General features: G+C 42.1%; 1 protein-coding gene across 3 annotated transcripts; it reads left to right on the top strand.

The window, feature by feature from the left end:
* Nucleotides 1-715: 715 nt before the first annotated feature.
* Nucleotides 716-23,125, top strand: LOC115150211 (ubiquitin-associated protein 1-like). Of its 3 annotated transcripts, none has more exons than XM_029693280.1 (7): nucleotides 721-958; nucleotides 11,966-12,096; nucleotides 12,223-12,347; nucleotides 12,591-13,373; nucleotides 13,544-13,690; nucleotides 14,623-14,724; nucleotides 20,187-23,125. In XM_029693280.1, the coding sequence occupies exons 2-7, from the start codon at nucleotides 12,063-12,065 to the stop codon at nucleotides 20,325-20,327; spliced, it is 1,332 nt and encodes a 443-aa protein (XP_029549140.1). In that variant the 5' UTR covers nucleotides 721-958; nucleotides 11,966-12,062; the 3' UTR covers nucleotides 20,328-23,125. The 3 variants fall into 3 exon arrangements, with proteins under 3 accessions (XP_029549141.1, XP_029549140.1, XP_029549139.1); XM_029693279.1 differs by having other exon boundaries at nucleotides 12,056-12,096; XM_029693281.1 differs by lacking the exon at nucleotides 13,544-13,690 and having other exon boundaries at nucleotides 716-958; nucleotides 12,056-12,096.
* The last annotated feature ends 2,478 nt before the right edge of the window (nucleotides 23,126-25,603 follow it).

The following is a 25,603-nucleotide window of genomic DNA, read 5'->3' on the forward strand; positions in this document are numbered from 1 at the left end:
GACTAACAGTCACATGTACCTGGGTTTGGATTTGAGAGTGGTTACATTTCCCCAGCACCATCCCTTAACTTTATACAAAACCAAACCTTAGGATTGTGGCTTTAAAGAGATTTGTAGCCGTGATCAGATGAAGCTTTAGTGCTATTTTGTTCTGAAAGGTCTTCATGCATAATGCTGAAGTATGTCATGGTGATAAGCTTTTGGGCAATATCATACCAACATTGGATCCAAAGCTAGTCACTGTTTTATGAAAATTATCAATAAACTCAATGACATTGGCATGGTTATGGTTCTCAAGGGAACACTAACCATGCTTTCCATGTAAACACTTGACTGACTAGCCATCATGATCTCCTGATCCCTATTCAGTTCAGACGATATTCGAGGGGATTAAATAATTAATGAATCCAGAGTAGGGTGACAAAAATCTTATAAAGAAAATGTCTGGGAACATCTCTTCAGTGTAGCCAAAGGATGATAGACAAAAAAATACTATACATTGCACTGGCATGTGCCATTTTTTTATTTAATTGTTTTATGTTTTTTCAATTACATTTTGTGATTTCTGAGAGAAATTACATTCGTTGTCCAATTTCTGTTATGGTTGTGTAATCCAAAAGTGTATAATTTTCAATTTTTTATGTACAAAAATATTACAAAAAACGTACACAACCAACTATTATGTACAATTCAATGTGATGAGAGAATGCTGTAAATAAAATTACATAGCACCCTGTATGTTTATTTATCTACACTTGTGTCGTCATCAAGTGAAAACGTGACTTCAAACTGGAACCATAGGAAGGAAGGCGAATAAATCAAGATGGCGTTCCACTATGAAGCATGAACGAGATTTCGATTCCAATAACATTTATTTTAATATAAAGTTTGAAGAAGGTGTCTTTGCTTTGAGGTGTACGTACGTTTTTGGAGAAGCAAGACGGAGCAGATAATACGGGTAAGGGGGTTCATGGAAGATGTTATCTCAGTTTTCTTTCAGGGGCGGTGGCGGAGAGGGAGTGAACTAGCCAGCACTGTCTAGTGCAGGCCACCAAACTAACATTAGCTAGCTAACGTTACCTAAATTGTCCACATCGGATATTCTTTATTTCTGATTGTCTTCCTAGCTAGCTATGTTCCAGACTTTCAGTTAAGGTTTAAGTTAACTTGTGGGTTATTTTGTGTCAGCTATCTAGCTAACGTTAGCTTGTCATGAAAAAGTTAGTTAGCTCATTTGTAGCTAACGTATTAACGTTAGCTAGCTAGCTTTAGGAGTTTAAGTTACCGTCCTATGCTATGCTAGCCTGCTATCTTTCTCCTCTTGAATTATCTTAATCTAACCCTTACTCGCCAATTGTTTTCCAAGGATAAATCACTCAAAATACCAGCTAACTAGGTAGATAGTCACAAGCTGAGACAACCGAGCTAGCAGTCTAGAGTCAGTAAGGGGTACTTTTATAGCCACTCTGACAGCTAGAAAAGTACACCTTACTGACTGTCATAGTTAGTTACGTTTTCGAGTACGTTCTTTACACATCACATGTATTTAATTAATTACTTAGCTAGTTACTGGAATGTTACTTCATAGAAAGTTGTAGCTACTCTTGCTACCTCTGTGGATGAGTCATGCAAGTATGACTCGTTCAATGTTTCCAAAATGACATTACAGTTGGCTAGCTATAGCTGCTTGAAAATGTCACGTGATTTTGTTGATTAGGGTTTGAGTAAAGGACGGGTGGTCATTGCATCGACATTCTGATTGATCGAGCTATATTTTGCTCCATGGTACGCTAATGTCCCCCCATGACTTTTTTTAAATGTATTTTTATTTCACCTTTATTTAGCCAGGTAATCAAGTTGATAACAAGTTGTCATTTACAACTGTGACCTGGCCAAGATAAAGCAAAGCACTGCGACACAAACAACAACACAAACCACAACACAGTAACACATGGAATAAACAAGCTTACAGTCAATAACACAATAGAGAAAAAAAAGTATATATATACAGTGTGTGCAAATGGCGTGAGGAGGTAAGGCAATACATTTTCCATAGTAGCGAAGTAATTACAATTTAGCAAATTAACACTGGAGTGATAGATGAGCAGATGGTGATGTGCAAGTAGAAATACCTGTGTGCAAAAGAGCAGAAAAGTAAATAAAAACAGTATGGGGATGAGGTAGGTAGATTGGGTGGGCAATTTACAGATGGGTTATGTACAGCTGCAGCGATCGGTTAGCTGCTCAGATAGCGGATGTTTAAAGTTAGTGAGGGAAATATAAGTCTCCATCTTAAGCGATTTTTGCAATTCCTTCCAGTCATTTGCAGCAGAGAACTGGAAGGAAAGGTGGCCAAACGAGGTGTTGGCTTTGGGGTGACCAGTGAGATATAGCTGCAGGAGCGCGTGCTACGGGTGGGTGTTGTTATTGTGACCAGTGAGCTGAGATAAGACGGGGCTTTACCTAGCATGGATTTATAGATGACCTGGAGCCAGTGGGTCTGGCGACGAATATGTAGCGAGGGCCAGCCGACGAGAGCATACAGGTCGCAGTGGTGGGTGGTATAAGGGGCTTTGGTAACAAAATGGATGGCCCTGTGATAGACTGCATCCAGTTTGCTGAGTAGAGTATTGGAAGCAATTTTGTAAATGACATCGCCGAAGTCGAGGATCGGTAGCATAGTCAGTTTTACGAGGGTATGTTTGGTGGCGTGAGTGAAGGAGGCTTTTTTGCGAAATAGGAAGCCGATTCTAGATTTAATTTTGGATTGGAGATGTTTAATATGAGCTTGGAAGGAGAGTTTACAGTTTAGCCAGACACCTAGGTATTTGTAGTTGTCCACATATTCTAAGTCAGAACTGTCCAGAGTAGTGATGCTTGTCGTGCAGGCAGCAACCGGTTGATAAGCATGCATTTGGTTTTACTAGTGTTTAAGAGCAGTTGGAGGCCACGGAAGGAGAGTTGTATGGCATTGGAGCTCATTTGGAGGTTAGTTAACAGTGTCCAAAGAAAGGCCAGATGTATACAGAATGGTGTCGTCTGCATAGAGGTGGATCAGGGAATCACCTGCAGCAAGAGCAACATCGTTGATTGAACCCTGTGATAACCCCCATAGAGACTGCCAGAGGTCCGGACAACAGGCCCTCCGATTTGACACACTGAACTCTGTCTGATAAGTAGTTGGTGAACCAGGCGAGGCAGTCATTTGAGAAACCAAGGCTGTTGAGTCTGCCGATAAGAATACGGGGATTGACAGAGTCAAGCCTTGGCCAGGTCGATGAAGACGGCCGCACAGTACTGTCTTTTATCAATGGCGATTATGATATCGTTTAGTACCTTGAGCGTGGCTGAGGTGCACCCGTGACCAGCTTGAAAACCAGATTACATAGCAGAGAAGGTGCGGTGGGATTCGAAATGGGCAGTGATCTGTTTATTAACTTGGCTTTCGAAGACTTTAGAAAGGCAGGGCAGGATGGATATAGGTCTAACAGTTTGGGTCTAGGGTGTCACCCCCATTGAAGAGGGGGATGACCGTGGCAGCTTTCCAATCTTTAGGGATCTTGGACGACTTGCCGAAAAAGTGTTGTGATCTCGAAGTACAAACTGCTTCTGGGGGCCGTCTTGCATAACAGTAAACAGTGTTTTAAAAATGTGTGCAGTCTGGATTTCTTAATATAAGGAATTTGATGTGTAATTTTTACTTAGTACTTTTCCCACCATTGTACATTTTAAAACCAGGTGCTTTTAGACTTTTACTCAAGTAGTATTTTACTGGGTGATTTAAACTTTTAATTTAGTAATTTTAGGGCACTGAGTGGCACAGTGGTCTAAGGCACTGCAGTGCTAGAGGCGTCACTACACACCCGGGTTCGATCCCGGGCTGTATTACAACTGGCCGCGATCGGGAGTCCCATAGGGCGGCGCACAATTGGGCAAGGGTTGTCCGGGTTAGGGGAGGGTTTGGCCGGGGTTTTCCATCATTGTGAATTAGAATTTGTTCTTAATTGACTTGCCTAGTTCAATAAAAAAAAAATAATAATACATATGGGGTACTAGTACAGAGTTGATGTACAGGGGTATAAGGAAATTGAGGTAAATATTTACATATACAGTGCCTTCAGAAAGTATTCACACACCTTTACTTTTTCCACATTTCTTTGTTACAAATTGGGATTAATGTATTTAATTGTTATTTTTCATCGATCTACACACAATTCTGTCAAAGTGGAAGAAATGTTAACATTTGTAAAACATCTATGAAAACAAAAAAATTGTATTAGGTAAGTGTCCAAACCTGTGAGTGTTAGAATCACCTTTCGCAGCGATAACAGGTGTGGGTCTTTCTGGGTAAGTCACTAAGAGCTTCCCGCATCTGGATTGTGCAACATTTGCCAATTTTATTTAGATTATTTTCAATATTCTTCAAGGTCTGACAAATTGGTTGTTGATCATTGCTAGACAGGTCTTCAGGTCTTGTCATAGATTTTCAAGCAGATTTAAGTCAGCTAACTTTTAAAAATAAATTAATTTAACCTTTATTTAACTAGCCAATTCAGTTAAGAACAAATTATTTTTTACAATGATGGCCTACCAGGGAACAGTGGGTTCTGCCTTGTTCAGGGGCGCAACGACAATTTTTTTTTTTTACCTTGTCAACTCGGGGATTCGATCTAGCAACCTTTAGGTTAGTGGCCCAACGCTCTAACCACTAGGCTACCTGCTGCTCCAGGTAACTAGGCCACTCGGGAACATTCACTGTCTTGGTAAGCAACTCATGTAGATTTGTCCTTGTGTTTTAGGTTGTCCTGCTGAAAGGTGAATTTATCTGTGTCTGGTGGAAAGCAGACTGAACCCGGTTTCCACTAGGATTTTGCCTGTGCTTAGCTTTATTCTGTTTTATTTTTTTTATCAGTCCATAACGATTACAAGCATATCCATAATATGATGCAGTCACCACTATGCTTGAAGATATACTTTTCTCTCTGCTACCGCACGGCAAACAGTACCGGAGCGCTAGGTCTGGGACCAAAAGGCTCCTGAACAGCTTCTACCCCCAAGTCATAAGACTGCTAAATAGTTAACCAAATACGTAACATGACCAAATGTATGTGGACACGTGCTTGTCGAACATCTCATTCCAAAATCATGGGCGTTAACGTGGAGTTGGTCCCCCCTTTGCTGCTATAACAGCCTCAACTCTTCTGGGAAGGCTATCCACTAGATGTTGGAACATTGCTGCGGGGACTTGCTTCCATTCAGCCACGAGCATTAGTGAGGTCGGGCACTGATGTTGGGCAATTAGGTCTGGCTCGCAGTCGGTGTTCCAATTCATCCCAAAGGTGTTTGATAGGGTTGAGGTCAGGGCTCTGTGCAGGCCAGTCAAGTTCTTCCACACCGATCTCGACAAACCATTTCTGTGTGGATCTCGCTTTGTGCGCAGGGGCATTGTCATGCTGAAACAGGAAAGGGCCTTCCCCAAACTGTTGCCACAAAGTTGGAAGCACAGAATTGTCTAGAATGTCATTGTATGCTGTAGCATTAAGATTTCCCTTCACTGGAACTAAGGGGTCTAGCCCGAACCATGAAAAATAGCACCAGACCATTATTCCTCCTCCACCAAACTTTACAGTTGGCACGGCATTGGTGCTGGTAGCATTCTCCTGGCATCAGCCAAACCTAGATTTGTCTGTCGGATGGTGAAGCGTGATTCATCACTCCCGAGGACGCATTTTCTCTGCTCCAGAATCTAATGGCGGCGAGCTTTACACCACTCCAGCCGATGCTTGGCATTGTGCATGGTGCTCTTAGGCGTGTGTGTGGCTGCTCAGCCATTGACACCCATTTTCTGAAGCTCCCGACAAACAGTTCTTGTGCTGACATTGCTTCCAGAGGCAGTTTGGAACTCGGTAGTGAGTGTTGCAACCGAGGACTGATGATTTTTGCATGCTACAGCACTTGGCTATCCCGTTCTGTGAGCTTGTGTGGCCTACCACTTCACAGCTGAGCTGTTGTTGCTCCTGTTCTGTGAGCTTGTTTCCACTTCACAATAACAGCACTTACAGTTGACAGGGGCAGCTCTAGTAGGGCAGAATTTTTTTTGTTGGAAAGGTGGCATCCTAAGACTGCACCACAGGGGCATCCTAAGACTGCACCACATTGAAAGTCACTGAGCTCTTCAGTAAGGCCATTCTACTGCCCATATTTGGCTATGGAGATTGCATGGCGGTGTGCTACATTTTTATACACCTGTCAGCAACAGTTGTGGCTGAAATATCAGAATCCACTAATTTGAAGGGGTGTCCACATACTTTTGTGTGTATAGATAGTCCAGGTAGCTACATTCTACTGTCTGCATTGACTCCTTTTTGACTCTGCACACATAATGGACGACATACACAATGCACACTCGTCACACACTGGCACACTCATCACATATGCTGCTGCTACTGTCTATCTATCCTGTTGCCTCATCACTTTACCACTACTGCCCTACCTACAGTGCCTTCAGAAAGTAATCACACCCCTTGACCTTTTCCACATTTTGTTGTTACAGCCTGAATTTAAAATTGTTGGAATTGCATTTTTTAACTGGCCAACGCACAATACCCCATTTTAATGTCACTGTTAAGTTATTTCAATAAGTATTCAACCCCTTTGTTATGGCATGCCTTAAAATGTGCTTAACAATTCAGAAGTTGTGTGTACTCTGTGTGCAATAAGTGTTTTAACATGATTTTTGAATAACTACCTCATCTCTGTACCCCACACATACAATTATCTGTTAGGTCGTGCTGTGAATTTCAACCACCAGTAAGGTTTTACAATGCTCGCAAAGAAGGGCACCTATTGGTAGATGGGTAAAAAAATAAAGCAGACATTAAATATCCCTTTGCGCATGGTGACGTTATTAATTACGCTTTGGATGGTGTCTCAATACACCGAGTCACTACAAAGATACAGGTGTCCCTCCTAACTCAGTTGACGGAGAGGATTTCATCATAAGACCAATGGTGACTAAAACAGATTGAGTTTAATGGCTGTGATATGAGAACTGAGGATGGATCAACAACATTGTAGTTATTCCACCATACTAACCTAAATGACAGAGTGAAAAGAAGGAAGACTGTACAGAATTAAAATATTCCAAAACATGCATCCTGTTTGCAACAAGTAATACTGCAAAAAATGTGCCAAGCAATTAACATTTTGTCCTGAATGCAAATTTATGTTTGGGGCAAATTCAACGCAATGCATTAGAGTATCACTCTCCATATTTTTAAGCATAGTGGTGGTTGCATCATGCTATGGGTATGCTTGTAATCATTAAGAACAGGGGAGTTTTTCAGGATAAAAAATAAACTGAATGGAGCTAAGCACAGGCAAAATGTTTGAAAACCTGTTTGTCTGCTTTCCACCAGACACAGGGAGATTAATTCACCTTTCAGCAGGACAATAACCTGAAACACAAGGCAAATCTACACAAGTTGCTTACCAAGAAGACTGTGAATGTTCCTGAGTGGCTGATATTTTCAAGTAGATGTAAGTCAACTCTATGTCAAGAACTGAAAGTGGTTGTCTAGCAATGATCAACAACCATTTGACAGAGCTTGAAAAATATTACAAAGGCTAATGTGGCACAATACAGGTGTGGAAAGCTCTTAGACTCATCCAGAAAGACTCACAGCTGTAATTGTTGCTAAAGGTGCTTCAACAAAGTATTGATTCAGGGGTGTGAATACTTATGTAAATGAGACATTTCTGTATTTCATTTTCAATACACTTGCTCAAATGTCAAAATTGTTTTTACTTTGTCATTTTGGGGTATTGTGTGTAGCTGGGTGAGAAAATAAGTCCAGGGGAATAAATACTTTCTGAAGGCACTGTAATATGCCCCCATGGACATGCCACTGTGTTTCTACAAAGGGGGCCTGTATGGTAGCTTTTTGGCAGAGGGGGCTCCCCAGTTGCCTGGCTACTCAGACTCCTTGCTCCGGCCAAACACTACACCACGCCTACGGACGTTGATTTCTTCTCCGCAATGAGTCTGGATCTGAGTACCTCCCCAAACGCTTTACTGAATGTGAACACATTCGGTGGCCATCTGATTGGTCCAGAGCTAGAACACACGTGGGTAAAGCGGCAGTTTGAAAATTCATCATTGAATTGATACATATGATACTCAGATTGGTTAGGCTATCCAATCGTTGATTACTTTGTTTTGTACAACGCCACTCGTCACCACCAACGACTAATATGTCAGACTAAAGTATGTAGTGAGTGACAGAGCAGTTGAAGAATTTAGTGTGAGTCGTCAGGCTAGATCCCCAGCAGCACAAATTATCATAATGTTTTTCATGTATGTACAGACTGGGATGTAGTTTACAGTGCGTTTGGGAAGTATTCAGACCCCTTGACTTTTTACACATTTTGTTATTGATGAGTTTTTTTTATTTTAATCCAACTACGAACACTACCCTGTTTGTAGTTGTGTTTGCAAATTCATTACCAAAAAAAAACGTATTTACGTAAGGAAAGGGGGATACCTAGTCAGTTGTCCAACTGAAATGTGTTTTCTGCGTTTAACTCAACTCTGAATCAGAGAGGTGTGCTAATCGACATCCACGTCTTCGACGCCCGGGGGAACAGTGGGTTAACTGCCTTGCTCAGGGGCAGAACGACAGATTTTTTTTATTTTTTTACCTTGTCAGCCTCGGGGATTCGATCCAGCAACCTTCCGGTTACTGGCCCAATGCTCTAACCACCTGCCATATTCAGACCCTTTGCTATGAAACTCGAATTTGCTCAGGTGCGTCCTGTTTCCATTGACCATCATCCTTGAAATGTTCCTACAACTTGGAGTTTCACCTCTGGTAAATTCAATTGATTGGACTAGATTTGGAAAGGCGCTCACACCTGTCTATATAAGGTCCCACAGTTGACAGTGCATGTCAGAGCAAAAACCAAGCCATGAGGTTGAAGGAATTTTCCGTAGAGCTCTGAGACAGGATTGTGTCGAGGCACAGATCTGGGGAAGGGTACCAAAATAATTCTGCAGCATTGAAGGTCCCCAAGAACATCCTTCTTAAATGAAAGAAGTTTGGAACCACCAATAGTCTTCCAAGAGCAGGAAGCCTGGCCAAACTGAGCAATTGGGCGGAATGACCTTAGTCAGGAAGGTGACCAAGAACCTGGTGGTCCCTCTGACAGAGCTCCAGAGTTCTTCTGTGGAGATGGGAGAACCTTCCAGAAGGACAACCATCTCTGCAGCACTCCACCAATCAGGCCTTTATGGTAGAGTGGCCAGACAGAAGCCACTTCTCAGTAAAAGGCACACGACAGCCCGCTTGGAGTTTACCAAAAGACACCTAAAGACTTTCAGACCATGAGAAACAAGATTCTCTGGCCAGATGAAACAAATATAGAACTATTTGGCCTGAATGCCAAGCGTCACATCTGAAACCTGGCACTATCACCACAGTGAAGCATGGTGGTGGCAGCATCATGTAGTGGGAATCTTTTTCAATGGCAGGGACTGCGATGCTAGTCAGGATCGAGGGAAAGATGAGCGGAGAAAAGTACAGAGTGATCCTTGATGAAATCCTGCTCCAGAGCGCTCAGGACCTCAGACTGGAGCGAAGGTTCACCTTCCAGCAGGACAATGACCCTAAGCACACACCCAAGACAGCGCAGGAGTGGCTTCAGGACAAGTCTCTGGCCTTGAGTCGCCCAGACAGAACCCGGACTTGAACCTGATCGAACATCTCTGGAGAGACCTGAAAATAGGTTGGATGTGGAGTGTCGCTGCACAGCTGACAGCTTGAGGATCTGCAGAGAAGAATGGGAGAAACGGAATGGGAGAAACGGAATGGGAGAAACGGAATGGGAGAAACGGAATGGGAGAAACTAGAAGGCCAGCCTCCCGGAGTTGCCTCTTCACTGTTGACATTGAGACTGGTGTCTTGCGGGTACTATTTAATGAAGCTGCCAGTTAAGGACTTGTGAGGCGTCTTTCTCAAACTAGACATGCTAATGTACTTGTCCTCTTGTTCAGTTGTGCACTGGGGCATCCCACTCCTCTTTCAATTCTGGAGAGCCAGTTTGCGCTGTTCTGTGAAGGGAGTAGTACACAGCGTTGTACGAGATCTTCAGTTTCTTGGCAATTTCTCGCATGAAATAGACTGACGAGTTTCAGAAAAGTTATTTGTTTCTAGCCATTTTGAGCCTGTAATCGAACCCACAAATGCTGATGCTCCAGATACTCAAGTAGTCTAACGAAGGCCAGTTTTATTGCTTCTTTAATCAGAAAAACAGTTTTCAACTGTGCTAACATAATTGCAAAAGGGTTTTCTAATGATCAATTAGCCATTTTAAAATGATAAACTTGGATTAGTTAACACAACGTGCCATTGGAACACAGGAGTGATGGTTGCTGTTAATTGGCCTCTACGCCTATGTAGATAATCCATTAGAAAATCAGCCGTTTCCAGCTACAATAGTCATTTACAACATTAACAATGTCTATATTGTATTTCTGATCAATTTGATGTTATTTTAATAGACAAACGTGCTTTTCTTTTCAAAACAAGGACATTTCTAAGTGACCACAAACTTTTGAACGGTAGTGTATAACCTGTTTTTGCTTTGTCATTATGGGGTATTGTGTGTAGATTGAGGGGATTATTATTTATTTTTTTTTTATAGATTTTAGAATAAGACTAACAATGTCAAAAAAATTATAAATAAGGTCAAGGGGTCTGAATACTTCCGAATGCTCTGTATAATGGTGGATATGGGGTGATGTCTTGTTTCAGGCTGTTTTCACACTTGGGCCCTTTCAGCCAATTTTTGTGTACTCAGTGCAGTTCGCTTAGTTTTTTTTTGTGCAGTGTGAACTCTCCAAATGAACTCAGACCCTTCAAAAGATCACCCGAACTGAAACCATCTCGAGAGGTGGTCTGAGTTCGATTCTCTTGAATTCTGCGGTCTGTTTCTCCCTTTTTGAAGACAATTTTAACGCAAAGCTCCCCAGGTTTGCATGTCATTATTCCCGCACTGCACACTAGACTACTACAACACATTTTCCTCTAGATGTTGATTAGTGATTGTCAAGGACCCACAGACATCCAAAATGTCTTTGTTCAGATTGTTTGCATTATGTGATCAATAGGCTGAGGGCTTCATAAGCTGTTTATTGATTGTCTGGTTTGAATAGTGTGAGAAGACATGTTTGGTGAGAAACAGATTTTGTACTCTATTTTAGCTCTTAACAAAGTAGTAGCCTACCTTGGGTGTACAATTTTTCTTTTTCAATTACAGCGTTGATTGAATAATTGCGGAATAAATAATCAAATGTATTTAAAGCCCTTTTTACATCAGCGGTTGTCACAAAGTGTTATACAGAAACCCAGCCTAAAACGCCAAAAAACAAGCATTGTTGATGTAGAAGCACTGTGGCTCGGAAAAGCTACCTGGAAATGCAGGAACCTAGGAAGAAACCTAGAGAGGAACCAGGTTATTTGGGGTGGCCAGTCATCTTCTGGCTGTGCTGGGTGGAGATTATAACAGAAAATGGCCAAGATGTTCATATGTTCATAGATGACCAGCAGGGTATTATAATAATAGTGGTAGTTATTCTGTTACCAATCAAATGCACATATTAATAGCACCTTCTGATTACAATTCTCTCTCATATTTTAACTAAATGCAGTCAATCTATTAGCGTACAAAATGTATAGCTAGCTGTCCAATAACGCTTTCTGATTGAATGGCTTGTCCTACACATTGTAAAAACCCAGAGTGCATGTTGGAAAGATCTTGATTCCTTTCTAAACATAGCAATGTGAATGCAAAGAGGACCACAAAATAGTTTAAGTGAACTGGCTAAAGAGTCGAGTCTTCATTCAAAGGCAAGGGCAGTGTGAATACAAAGAGAACTGACTTCTTTTGCTCTTTGTTTTTACCCCAGAGTTCACTTTAAATAGGACTGTGTGACAACACCCTCACTGCTTCCTCTAAGGCATCTCCCACTCATTCAAGAGCCCTGTGTGTTTTACAGACTCTAAATGGCTGCGAGGAAGTCTGATACCCACAACAATGGTGAGTGTGTCTGTCTTTCGGCCTCTTTCTCTGTTCTCCATCTGCTCATTTTGTTTTAAAATATTCCTACGTTTGCATTATGGTGTCATTTTTCATTTCGGCCATTCACTCATCCTGTTTTTCCAGGACCCATCAGCTACCTTGATGACGTTCCCTTTAAAATCAACGATAAGTTCCGCTGCCCTGCCAAAGTGGGGCTTCCTGTTGGCTTTTGCCTGCCCGACTGTCTTTCTGTGCTCGCAGACCTGCAGGTACGTCTTCTGACTTATGTCACTGTTGCATCAAACGTTTCAATGACAGGGATGCTTGGGGGTAAGTTTTATTGCTTCCCTGTAATATTAGTCTGTATTAGGGGGGGCACCTCTGTAAATGTTGAAAATAAGATATCTCATTTCTCGACCAGATTCACCCGGGTTGATTAGTCTCTATTCCTTTAGTCCTTTGTCTGTTGCTCCGCTCTAACTAGTCATGCTGGTTGTCTCTGGCCACTGCAGTATGACTTCTCCCTGGAGAGGCGGAGTGTGCGCTGGGGGGCGGAGCTGGCCGAGGCCAGGGCGGCAGAGGCCCGAGCTGCAGCGGTGGAGCTGGAGAGCAGGGAGCACTCACCCCCCGCACAGGACCCTGACGGGGGATTGGCCGGCGGGGGCAAGAGGCCTCGCCCCGCCGAGGAGCAGGACGCTCTCCCGCCCGCATTGAATCCGCTGATGGCCGCACTGCGCCACAACGCCATCCTCACCCCGCTGCCCGCGCCCGCCAGGCAGACCGCTCCCAGCATCCCGGAGCCACAGTACCTTAACCTGGCTGACTTTGAGCGCGAGGAGGACCCCTTCGACAAGCTGGAGCTGAAGACGCTGGACGATAGGGAGGAGCTGCGCAACATCCTCCAGAGCCAGCCACAGCCCCAGCAGCAGTCTGTATCACCACCTGAGGAACCCCAGCCCGAGCTGGCATCGCGAGGCAGCACGTCTCCACCCCAACTCCCCGCCACCAGCCTTCCGGCCAAAACAGCCTTTTCCCTCAACGGGCTGGTGGCGCAACTGGACATGGACAGAGCTGGGGGTCTGGCCCAGGGACGGACAATGGACCCAGACCGGCCCTGCAACATCCGCTCGCTGACCTTCCCCAAGCTGTCGGACCCTGGGGACTTGTCGTTTGACTCCTACTCTCCAGCCCCTGTACCACCTAGCCTATCCACCGGCAGCCCACCAGCACCCCAGCAGAAGACTGAGGAGCCACCCAGGCACACCCAACACACCCAAAATGGGGCACCAAAGCAGGTGAGCTTACACACACAGAAGGTGAAGTGGGCTTTGCTTAGTTTCAATGACTAAATGTATTGCTTAATTATTTCAAACTTCTGAAAAGCTTAGAAGTTTTGTGGACCAGAGGAAGATGCTTTTTTTTGGACTCATATAGAGATATGATGCTATAAAAACTCTCTGCATAGATAAATGCAGGTCCTCTCCCGTGCGGAGCGGCACTGCTCAACCTGTCACCCAGTGGGCTGCAATGTGTGGAGACCATCGTGTCCATGGGGTACTCCTACGAGGGGGTCCTGCGGGCCATGCAGAGGCGAGGCCAGAATGTGGAGCAGGTACGCCCCTCCGCTCTCCCTCGCGGTCACAGCAGCCTAGGCCCATTTCCTCTACACAGATCTGTTATAAAGACATTTTCAATTTGAATCTGTGCTGTCATTCACTCACTGCCCATTGCGCCCAGAGAATTGTCTGTCTGTCATGGTTGACTGTGAAGTCATCAGATGTCTGCGTTATGTGATTGTCTGTGTTCACAAAAAAGTCCACCAGGCAACAATTTGAGGATGGTGGTTGTGAATAAATGAATCGTTTACGCAGTGTTTTCTTTTGTCTCAAAACACACCATCCATCACCTTTGTTTGATGCCTAAACACTATGATGGCATTGCAGTGAAGGATTACAGTAGTACTGTAGGAGACACTCGTTAAGGGGCTAGTTAACTCCTGAGTGGCGCAATGGTCTAAGGCACTGCATCTCAGTGCAAGAGGCGAATCCAGGCTGTATCACATCTGGCCGTGATTGGGAGTCCCATAGGGCGGTGCACAATTGGCCCATTGTCATCCGGGTTTGGCTGGGGTAGGCCGTCATTGTAAATAAGAATTTGCTCTTCTGACTTGCCTAGTTAAATAAAGGTTACAAAAAAAATATTGAATAAACATTGGCTAACAATGGAATGACACAGTGGTAGTTGATACGTTTGACAGCTAGCTTCCAAAATGAAAAAAATGTATCCTCAAGCATCACGCAAGTACAATATTTTATAATGTGAATTTAGCTATCCCTCTAATCAACAATGAATATTCATGTATTTCTATTAAATGCCAACATTAGCTATTTCATAAATTCACCTCCAAGAATTTGGTCACCATCATATTTGCAGTCATAATTATCTTGCTCTCAGCTTGTAAAAGCACCTAGCAGATAGACAGTCTGGACTTGCACATGAAGCCCTCACCTAAAGATCAACAATGTCTGTCATCCTGTGAACCAGGTGCTGGAGTACCTGTTTACTCATACGCGTCTTTGTGAGCGGGGATTTGAGCCCAGTGCCGTAGAGGAGGGCTTAGAGATGTACCAGTGCTCTGAAGAGAAGGTGAGTCCACCCACAGTCTCTACCGTCACATACACTGATATGCACGTTTATACAGATGAACTCAGCATGCAGAACCAAAGACTATTAGGACGACTAGCCAGCCAACTCCATTATCTCTGATGTTTCAACACACAAATGTTGAGTGGCCTAAGGTAAGGTTCACTTCCAGTTTTCCCTGAACTTAGATACACCAAGCATGTGCTGTTCTCCTCCTCCACCTTTCTTCTCAAATGTGTGGCGGCCTAGGGAAATCCTTTGCTTTGTGAAATTTACTATTTCTGAAAATTGCAAACTGTCCCAAATCCAGATATATTTCAGACCCTGAGTTATGAGCTTTTAAAGTTGACTTCGGACAAAAGAATAAAAAATTACAATTGCATTCTAAGATAAGTTATTATTTTCTAATTCCATTAACACTTGAGAGAAGAACACCAACACTGATTAATTGTTTCAAAATATTTGTCACTATTTATTCTGAACAAAAATATAGACACATTTGAAGTGTTGGTTTGTTTTTTATGAGCTGAAGTAAAATATCCCTGAATTTTTCCATATGCACAAAAAGCTTATTTCTCTCAAATGTTGTGCAGAAATGTATTTACATCCATGTCAGTGAACATTAATTTATTTGGCAAGTTAATCCATCCACCTGACAGGTGTGGCATATCAAGAAGCTGATTAACCAGCATGATCATTACACAGGTGCACCTTGTGCTGGGGACAAAAGGCCACTCTAAAATGTGCAGTTTGGTCACACAACACAATGCCACAGATGTCTCAATTTTTTGAGGGAGTGTACAATTGTAATGCTGACTAGGAATGTCCACCAGAGCTGTTGCCAGAGAATTTAATGTTAGTTTCTCGACCATAAGAGAAACGTTGTTTTTAGAGAATTTGGCAGTACGTCCAACCGGCCTCACAATTGCAGACCACGTGTAACCACGCCAGCCCAGGACCTACGCATCCGCAGTGGTGGAAAAAGTACCCAGTGGTCATACTTCAGTCAAAGTAAAGATACCTTCATAGACAATGACTAAAGTTAAAGTAAATGTCACCCAGAAAATGTCTAAAAGTATTTTGTTTTAATTTATTTATTTATTTATTATATTATTATTATTATTATTATTATATTATTTTTTTACATTTTTTTTTTTTAACACAGATAGCCAGGGGCCCCCTCCAACATTCAGACATAATTTACAAACAAAGCATGTGTTTAGTGAGTCTGCCAGATCAGAGGCAGAAGGGATGACCAGGGATGTTGTCTTGATAAGTGTGTGAATTGGACCATTTTCCTGTTCTGGTAAGCATTCAAAATGTAATGAATACTTTTGGGTGTCAAGGAAAATATATGGAGTAAAAAGTATTTTATTTAAAAAATAAATAAAAGTACATTAAGTTAAAGTTGTCAAATATAAATATTAAAGTAATGTACAGATACCCCCAAAAATAACTTAAGTAAAAATACTTGAAAGTACTACTTAAGTACGTTACACCACTGCGCATCCAGCTTCTTCACGTGCGGGATCGATTTGAGACCAGCCACTCGGACAGCTGATGAAACTGAGGAGTATTTCTGCCTGTAATAAAGCCCTTTTGTGGTGGAAAAACTCATTCTGGTTGGCTGGGCATGGCTCCCCAGTGGGTGGGCCTATGCCCACCCATGGCTGCTCTCTTGCCCAGTCATGTGAAATCCATAAATTCCTTAAATTAACTGTAACTCAGTAAAATCGTTGAAATTGTTACATGTTGTGTTTATTTATATCTTTTTTTTTTTTTTTACCGTAACTGCTGTTTTTTTTTTCTTATTCATTTACTAGAACAAATTTATTATACTATACAACACATTACACTGCCTTGAGTTATTCCACATTTTGTTGTTACAGCCTGAATTCTAAATGGATTCAATATTTTTTTGTTGTTCGCCAAATCAAATTTAATTTGTCACATACACATGGTTAGCAGATGTTAATGCGAGTGTAGCGAAATGCTTGTGCTTCTAGTTCCGACCATGCAGTAATATCTAACCTAACAATTTCACAACTACCTTATACACACAAGTGTAAAGGAATGAATAAGAATATGTACATAAAAATATATGAATGAGCGATGGCCGAACGGCATAGGCAAGATGCAGTAGATGGTATAGAGTACAGTATATACCCTGCATTACTCATTTCATATGTATGTAAACATTATATAAAGTGGCATTGTTTAAAGTGGCTAGTGATACATTTATTACATACATTTTTTCATTATTAAAGTGGCTAGAGATGAGTCAGTATGTTGGCAGCAGCCACTCAATGTTAGTGATGGCTGTTTAACAGTCTGATGTCCTTGAGAGAGAAGCTGTTTCTCAGTCTCTCGGTCCCCGCTTTGATGCCCACCCATCTGATGACGAAGTGTAAACATGTTTTTAGAAATGTTAGCAAATTTATTGAAAATTTAAAAATATCAAATTTACATAAGTATTGACTCATGGGTGTGAATACATGTCAGAATTCCCTTTCTCTAAGAGCTTTGCCCACATGGATTGTAAAATATTTGCCCATTTCTAACTCGGCCACTCGGGAACATTCACTGTCTTGGTAAGCAACTTGTGTAGATTTGGCCTTGTGTTTCAGGTTATTGTCCTGCTGAAAGGTGAATTAATCTCCCTGTGCCTGGTGGAAAGCAGACTGAACCAGGTTTTCATCTAGGATTTTGCCAGTGCTTAGTTCCATTCTGTTTCTTTTTTTATCTTAAACTCCCCAGTCCAAAGCATACCCATAACATGATGCAGCTACCACTATGCTTGAAAATATGGAGAGTGGAACTCAGTAATGTTGTATTTGACATAACATTTTGTATTTAGTACAAAATGTTTTTGCAGTATTAATTAATTGCAAACAGGATGCATGTTTTGGAATGTTATTTTATTCTGTACAGGCTTCCTTTTCACTCTGTCATTTCGGTTAGTATTGTGAAGTAACTACAATGTTGTTGATCCATCCTAAGTTTTCTATCACAGGCATTCAACTCTGTAACTGTTTTAAAGTCACCATTGGCCTCATGGTGAAATCCCTGAGTTGTTTCCTTACTCTCCGGCAATTGAGTTAGGAAGGACGCCTGTATCTTCGTAGTGACTGGGTGTATTGCTACACCATCAGTGTAATTAATCACTTCACCATGCTTGAAGGGATATTCAGAGTCCTCCTTTGCGAGTCATTGGAACACCTCCCTGGTCTTTGTGGTTGAGTCTGTTTGAAATTCCCTGCTCGACTGCGGGACATTACAAATATCTGTATGTGTGGGGTACAGAGATGAGGTAGTTATTTATAAGTTGTGTTAAACTCTATTGCACACAGTGAGTCCATGCAACTTATTATGTGACTTAAGCACCATAACAAAGGAGTGGACTACCTACTGACAAGACATTGCAGCTTTTCGTTTTTTTTAATTAGTACAAATTTCAAAATACGTAATTCCACTTTTCATAAAGTTAAGGTTTGTGAATACTTTCTGAAGGCACTGTACCCCTGATTATACCAAACATTAGGAACACCTTCCTAATATTGAGTTCCCTCCCCCCTTTTTGCATTCAGAACAGCCTTCATTTGTTGGGGCATGGACTTTACAAGGTGTCGAAAGCGTTCCACAGGGATGCTGGACCATGTTGACTGCAATGCTTCCCACAGTTGTGTCAAGTTGGGTGGTCGACCCTTTTTGATACACACAGGAAACTGTTGAGCGTGAAAAACCCAGCAGTGTTAAGGTTCTTGACACAAACCGGTGCGCCTTACTACCATACCCTGTTCAAAGGCACTTAAATATTTTGTCTTGCCCATTCACCCTCTGAATGGCACACACACACAATCCATGTCTCGAGGCGTGTACATCGTTCTTTAACCGGTCTCCTCCCTGTCATCTACACTGATTTTTGAAGTGGATTTAACAAATGACATCAAGGGATCATAGCTTTCACCAGGTCAGTCTATGTCATGGAAAAAGCAGGTATTCTTAATGTTTTGTATACTTACTGTATATTTGAATTGGAACCCAAGTAATGTCATTATGAACGGTCAACAACCAATCCTTAAAAATAAAAACATAAAATTAAGGTCCTTTTGATTTGACTATATGCAACACTGGATGGCAAAAATAATGAGAATTGAAGTTCAGCTTGATGAACTGGTACTGGAAAGTGTTGCTGACGTCTCCATGGCCAGGAGGAACAATCTTATCTGCTGAGATGATATTACATTTTTGTTTTTCATACATGCAAAGTAAAAACAATAAAAATACTACAAGACAATTGCACAAAGCGTAAATATAATGGTAGAGGCAAATAAAATGGTACAGTACGTATGTAAAAGCAAATAGTGACTGAGTAGTGCCATGTAACTACGACCTGGTGTTGTTGAAGGCCCAGATGGCAGTGGGTAAGAAGGAGTGATTTCATATTGATATTCATTAATTTGACTCTCTCTGACAAACACACAGAGATTTCTAACACACACAAACCACTAGGTCGTCATTCTTACCTTAGCTGAGTGCTCCATGGTGAAGACCACCTTGTATCCAGCGCTGACAACCAGATCTTTGAGCCTGCCCATGATTTTATCAGTCTTGTTTATTTGGGTCCATATTAAAGTAAATTATCATGGAGACAATGTTGAAACCACTCAAAGTAATCCTTGATTAGCCGTTATTCAGAGCTCAAAGTAATGACAACTAACTACCTAATCAAACATCGCTATTTATCTGAGAAGTCAGCTTCAACGATGATTGATGACTAATTAGAAAGCGGAAAGACTGCGTGCGTTTCTTACTACTAGGCTGAATGGAGCCCAATCCCATATTGCACCCCTTCTCGCCTGTGCACTCATTCACACTGCCTCAAAGATTTAGAGCATTGGATTAGTGTAGCTGTGTTGGTAGGCAGTGAAGGCAAGTGGCCAGGGCTAGCATGATATGTGATGCGGCTCAAAATGACATGGCTAACAAATGACAGCAAGATGCCTCTCGCTTCCAACAAGTTTAGGATAGGGCATCGATTGCTACCTTTTTTTTAAATAAAAAAAAATTCTGAACTGCAGAAATTGCTGCAATACTGTTAATCTATTTTGTATCACTTTTCATGTCATTTTGGCCCGCTGATAGGCCTACCAACCGATCAAGCATCATTAAAAGGTGTGAAACTCTCATGCGCATCAGCTCCTGTGTAAGGCCACTTGAAGACAAAATGAAAATCCAACCCACTTGTATTCATAACTACATTGTTGATTGTAAATAATGACTTTATACTACTACATTACTAACCAGATAGCTAATTATTGTCTAGACCAGCCTAATTTCATTGATCTGTTCAGATTCTTATAGATCGCCTTGCAAATGTTTGTAAAAAATCTAGTTAAATTGTACAGAAACAATCCGTAACAAGAATTCCCAATTACAATGTATGTTTTTCATGATTTCTTCAGGCCTTAGAGTTCCTGTCGCTGATGACGAGGTTCGGCGAGATGGGCTTTGAAAGGGACACCATCAAGGAGGTGCTGCTGGTGCACAACAACGACCAGGAAAAGGCTCTGGAGGATCTCATGTCCCGTGCCGCAGCCAGCTGAGCCCCCCCCCTTCAACCATCCACCCACATGCTCCTTGTTGGCTTCCCCCCCCCCCCCTCCCCCCATGTTTCAATAGTGTTACAGCACAGAGGGGTGAACCATCCAACGCAGCTCATGACTTCCGCTCATGATCCCACTCTGTTCTACTCTCACAGTGACTCCGAGCGAGCAAATGCATATACTTCCATAGTCTATTCTTCTGTTCTTAGAGTGTGGGGGGGTAAATGGAAGAATATGAGGAGCACCTGCGAATTGAGATGGTTGGTTTGTGCTGACCACACCTGGGAACCTTGCCTGTTTTTTTTTTTTTTTTTTTTTACATTTCCTAGCTTGTCAATTGACGTGTGTGCACCGTGATGGTTGGAAAGGAGGCATGAACTTCCCAAAGGAGCATAGAGGAGGAGACCCAATGCTGCACAGCACTTTGGTGAGTGTGTCTGACTCTGTGGATGGGGACAATGGGCCCCGAACTGGGAGGAACCACTAGCCAGGCTCTACATTCTACAGATGCACAGTTAACACTCCCAGCTAACTAAGCTGCCATCTTCCGCTGCCCAACGTAGGCCTACAAAATGGTAGAGCGGAGGGGACGCCAAGCGGCCCGTGTGTGACTAACTGACCGACTGACGCCAGAACCTAAAAACACAGCTGGCATCGTCGCAGAACAGAGAACTGAGTTCAAGAAGTGCCCCCTCTGTTCCTGCGACTGGCGTTCAGTTCTCCCTCATCTTTTCTCTGCTGTTGTTTTGCTTGTTAATTTGTCAGTTTGTTCAAAAGGACACACATTATTGTTTCCCGAGTCCTTGTATAGAGATTATTTCTTTGCTTTCTGTTTTAGGAACTGCATTAACTAAACCTTAAAAGTAATAATAACATAACTGCTACTACTGCCCGTTGGCTCGTCCTGCACTGGAACAGACTGCAAGACCAGTGGAGGAGAGGTGGTCAAATTATTTTGCAGGAAACATCATGTCCAAACGCATACAAACACTCACTGGCACAGAGAAGTGTGACAAACTGTACAGACACACACACCTCACCAACATAGATATTGACTTATTTAAAATTACACTGAAATTTAGTAATAAAGAGGTGAAATAGGATCTAAAATGAGAACCTTGTATGAGAAGCAAGCACTAGGATGCAAGTGGTGCTTTGAAATGGTCCCTATTGGTTTTTATTCACAGACTGGACAGAGAGCTGGGAAAAAATAATTATTTTGCAACCTAAACTTTTGTGCAATATGTTTTATGATGTGTGACTGACTGGCATATTTTTGGGACCCAGTAAACCTTGGGTCTGAGCAATGAGTAACTCCCAAAATGACAGATTTCCTTTGCTGGAGACACGCTCACTGGAGGAGGAAATCTGTGGAAAACATTTGATTTAATTGTCTGCTGTCATTTACTCGCCTCATTACTGAAGATCAGGCTCTGCTATCAACTATGATTGTGGTCTTTGTCTCACTCGTCACACACATTCATGCTGATCTGAAAGTGTTTTCACCTCTTTGCCTGGTGTCATGCATAGGAATCAGACTGGCAAATCTTCCAAGAACGGGTCAGAAGATCAAACAGCTTGTCAGTTAAATATTAACCAAATTCGTTAGGGTGGCTTTTATTTTCTAATTGCACTTCATATAGCTATTGTTTCACCTTGCATCGACCCTTTTTATTTTGACTACTGACCTGTTTGTATGAGTCTACAGGTGTTTTTGAAGTGCCATGAAGATGCTCTCCATTTCATGTGTGAATCTTGTGTGCAGAAAAGCAGCTTTCCTCTCCCAACCAAGCAGCGTCGGTTCAAGCTTCATGATTACTTTCCTAGTGTAATGACCAATGTCTTTAGAATACAACAGTCTTGATCTCTCTGGTAATCAAGAGGATCTCATGTGACACATTACAACATTAACATTTGATTTGAAGATTCAGAGCTGAGAAGTTGAATGCAGGATATGGGAATGTGACTGAAAATTGTCACTTACGTCTGAGGTTGTACCTAGTTCTACCAAAAGAAGACATGAACAAACCAATTGTTACAGATTTACATTATCACATAGGCCTACTATTGTAAGAAGAATCTGTTATTGAGAGCATACTGTTTGTGGATTTTGATCTTTGTATTGATAATATGTTGCCAATACGTGTGTGTGCGTCTGCATCTGAGAGTGGTAGAGGAGAGCAGACCGAAGGTGCTTTCTGGCATTATAAGACACTGGACCCTACGGTGTTCACAGAGCGCTTTGTACACCAATGTCAATGTGAACCGGTCTAGAACTTCCCCTAAATAGGTGTGTTAACATCTAAGAGATTAAAACACCCCAGATTCCATTCTGAATTATTAGACTTGAGTATAGCATCTAAACGCAAGGCCACCTCCAGATCTTGCTCTGAACTAAAGGCAACATTTTGCTTCCTGATAACTGGTCAATTTCCTTTTGACATTACTGGCTTCTTTGGGGAGGGGGGCACAAGATGCCAAGCCACATGGAACATGGTGATGGTTGAGGGGAAAAAAATATTGCTGGACTGCTTTCTGCATTGTGGACATTATTGGGTCTAATCTTAACTTGAGATCTTGGTTTTGTAGTAAGCCTCGGAGTCAGTGAGAGACTTGAAGTGTGGGTCTGATATGACATCTGGATTTTGATGTCTTAATTATAAAAAATAAGCAGTGGTGTTCCTGGTAGCCCCTGAAATGTGATTTTAAAAAATGTTAGTTAACTCCTGAATCATTTGGCAGTTCTTCAATGTGATTAAATGTACACATCTTTTCAATGGTGTGGCTGTTACTATTTATAAGGTGTGTGGGTTGTTTCTATCCATGGTTATTGGAAAACCATGAATTTGTTAGTACTCAAGCAGATTAGAAATTATCAATATTTCATAGATTGTGGTGTGTTTCTCACTTAGTGTGTACAGCAGCACAATGGTGAAGCGACAATAATGCAAGGAGATGATTGTTCCCTGAGCATTATGGGTAACGGCAAAAAACTTTCAGTGTTGTGGAGTGGTCAGCAGAAAAAAACAATAATGGAGCCATATTTCTGCTGTCTCAGTCAAAGCAGATGAGCTGTTCTGTTCATATACCATTACTGTGACATCACAGACCATATCATGTTTTTTTTCCATGCCTGGTTCCATTTTGGAACCTTACCTTTTTGAAAATGCCAGTGTGTGAAATTACTTTTTGTGTTCACAGAGATCTCTAAGCTGTATAGGTGAAAGCAATATGGTTACAGCTAGACTCTGCCTATTGAGCAGCTGGTCTCAGATCTGTTTTTGTTATATTGCCAACTCCAATGCTGTCATTGTCAAGCCAAACAATAGGCATGATAATGAGTGACAAGGAGTTTGTATGATAGCACAGACAGACTGGAACTTAGGAAACTAGACTTAAATGGAACTAGGCTGAACGTGGGCTAAAAGCCATGACAATGTAGGCCATGACCTATATTTGTATTTCCTGTGTGCTTCCTAAATATACCATGTTTATTTTACTATTCCTGATCTTGACACTGTTGGGAATATAGACTTTGGTGATCAGACTAGATTATGTATTTTATTGGCAGGCCGTGACCAGTTGCTCAACTGTTCCAAGGCAGCAGAGGTTGCCTCAGACTGATCACCTTTCCCAACCCTGACCCCTGTATGGTCTAGTCACTATTCTCATGTGTAACGTAGCCTAATATTTGACTAAAGGAGCCTAACATTTCGCCTTATAGTCCAAGGACCTTACATGTTCTGTTTAAAGGCGAAATGGCTCTGGAAGCCAAAACAACCAAATACTCCATCTAAACATGAATTGATTCTCAATTGCGGTACTGTTCTATTAACATAAATCCCTCTTTCATATCGCATCAAAATATTTTTGCAAAATGCACACCTACTGCAGACTGTTTTTAACCGCGTTCAACACAGTTGCAGCTGACAGTATTTTTCAGTGACAACACGTTTGTGACATCCTTACACTTACACACAGCTGTCCGGAGATAGCTAATTAGCACAGGTAGTGCACTCTGTCTTCATTCTGTTTTCTGTAAACAAGCACTGGAACATGGAAATATGGCTGTGTGGGAACACTAGCCATAACCTTATAAAAGTGTGTAGTTTTTTATTTTTTTGAAAATGATTTCTCGCTAATATGAAAGATAAGGTCTTTATGCTTCCAAAACCATACCGCAAGCAACGCGTGTTAACATTGAGACAGTGTCGGGGCTCTTAACACAACTCCCCCATACAGAATACGCCTTCGTCCAATGTGTAATGTAATGGATCTGAGAGTCATGATCAAGGGCTTGTGTAACGATGCAATGACATGAACAGGCAAGCACCAGTAGTTTATTTGGATCCCCATTCGCTTTTGCAGGAGCTACCCTTCTTGGGGTGCACAAAAAAACACAAAACATGACAAGTAACAAAACATTGGTACACTTGTAGACACGGACATTCACACAAATGTAAAACACAATGATGTTTAAACAATACAACAGAAAATTATAATACCAACAATACAACAAAACATTATGTCCCATCACAGTCCCTGCAGTTAAGGTAATTTTGCTGTTTGTAATTGGAGATGGAATGGAGTTCCATGCGATCATCATGGCTCTGTATAATACTGTGCATTGCCGTGAATTTGTTTTGGACTTGGGGACTGTAAAGTGTCTCGTGGTGACAACTCCAGTGTCCCCATCCCAGAGTGCAAAGAATCTTGGCGTGACCCTGGACAACACCCTGCCGTTCTCTTCCAACATCAAAGCAGTGACTCGTTCATGCTTTACAACATCCGTAGAGTACGACCCTACCTCACACAGGAAGCGGCGCAGGTCCTAATCCAGACACTTAACATCTCCCATCTGGGCTACTGCAACTCGCTGTTGGCTGGGCACCTCACTTGTGCCATCAAACCCCTGCAATTTATCCAGAATGCTGCAGCCTGCCTGGTGATCAACTTACCCAAATTCTCTAATGTCACCCCGCTCCTCTGCACATTCCGCTGGATTCCAGTCAAAATTTGCATACACTAAAAGGCCATGGCACTTACTTATGGAGCAGCAAGAGGAACTGCCCCTCCCTACCTTCAAAACCTACACCCCAACCCTAGTACTCTGTTCTGCCACCTCTGGTCTCTTGGCCCTCTCACCCCTTCGGGAGGGCAGCTCCCACTCAACCCAGTACAAGCTCCTCTTTGTCCTCTTTCCCCAATGGTGGAACCAGTTTTCCCCCTGAAGCTAGGACAGAAGAGTCCCTGTATCTTCCAAAAAATGTCAGAAA

Source organism: Salmo trutta, chromosome 16, assembly GCF_901001165.1.
Source record: "Salmo trutta chromosome 16, fSalTru1.1, whole genome shotgun sequence".
NCBI classification, from domain to species: Eukaryota; Metazoa; Chordata; class Actinopteri; order Salmoniformes; family Salmonidae; genus Salmo; species Salmo trutta.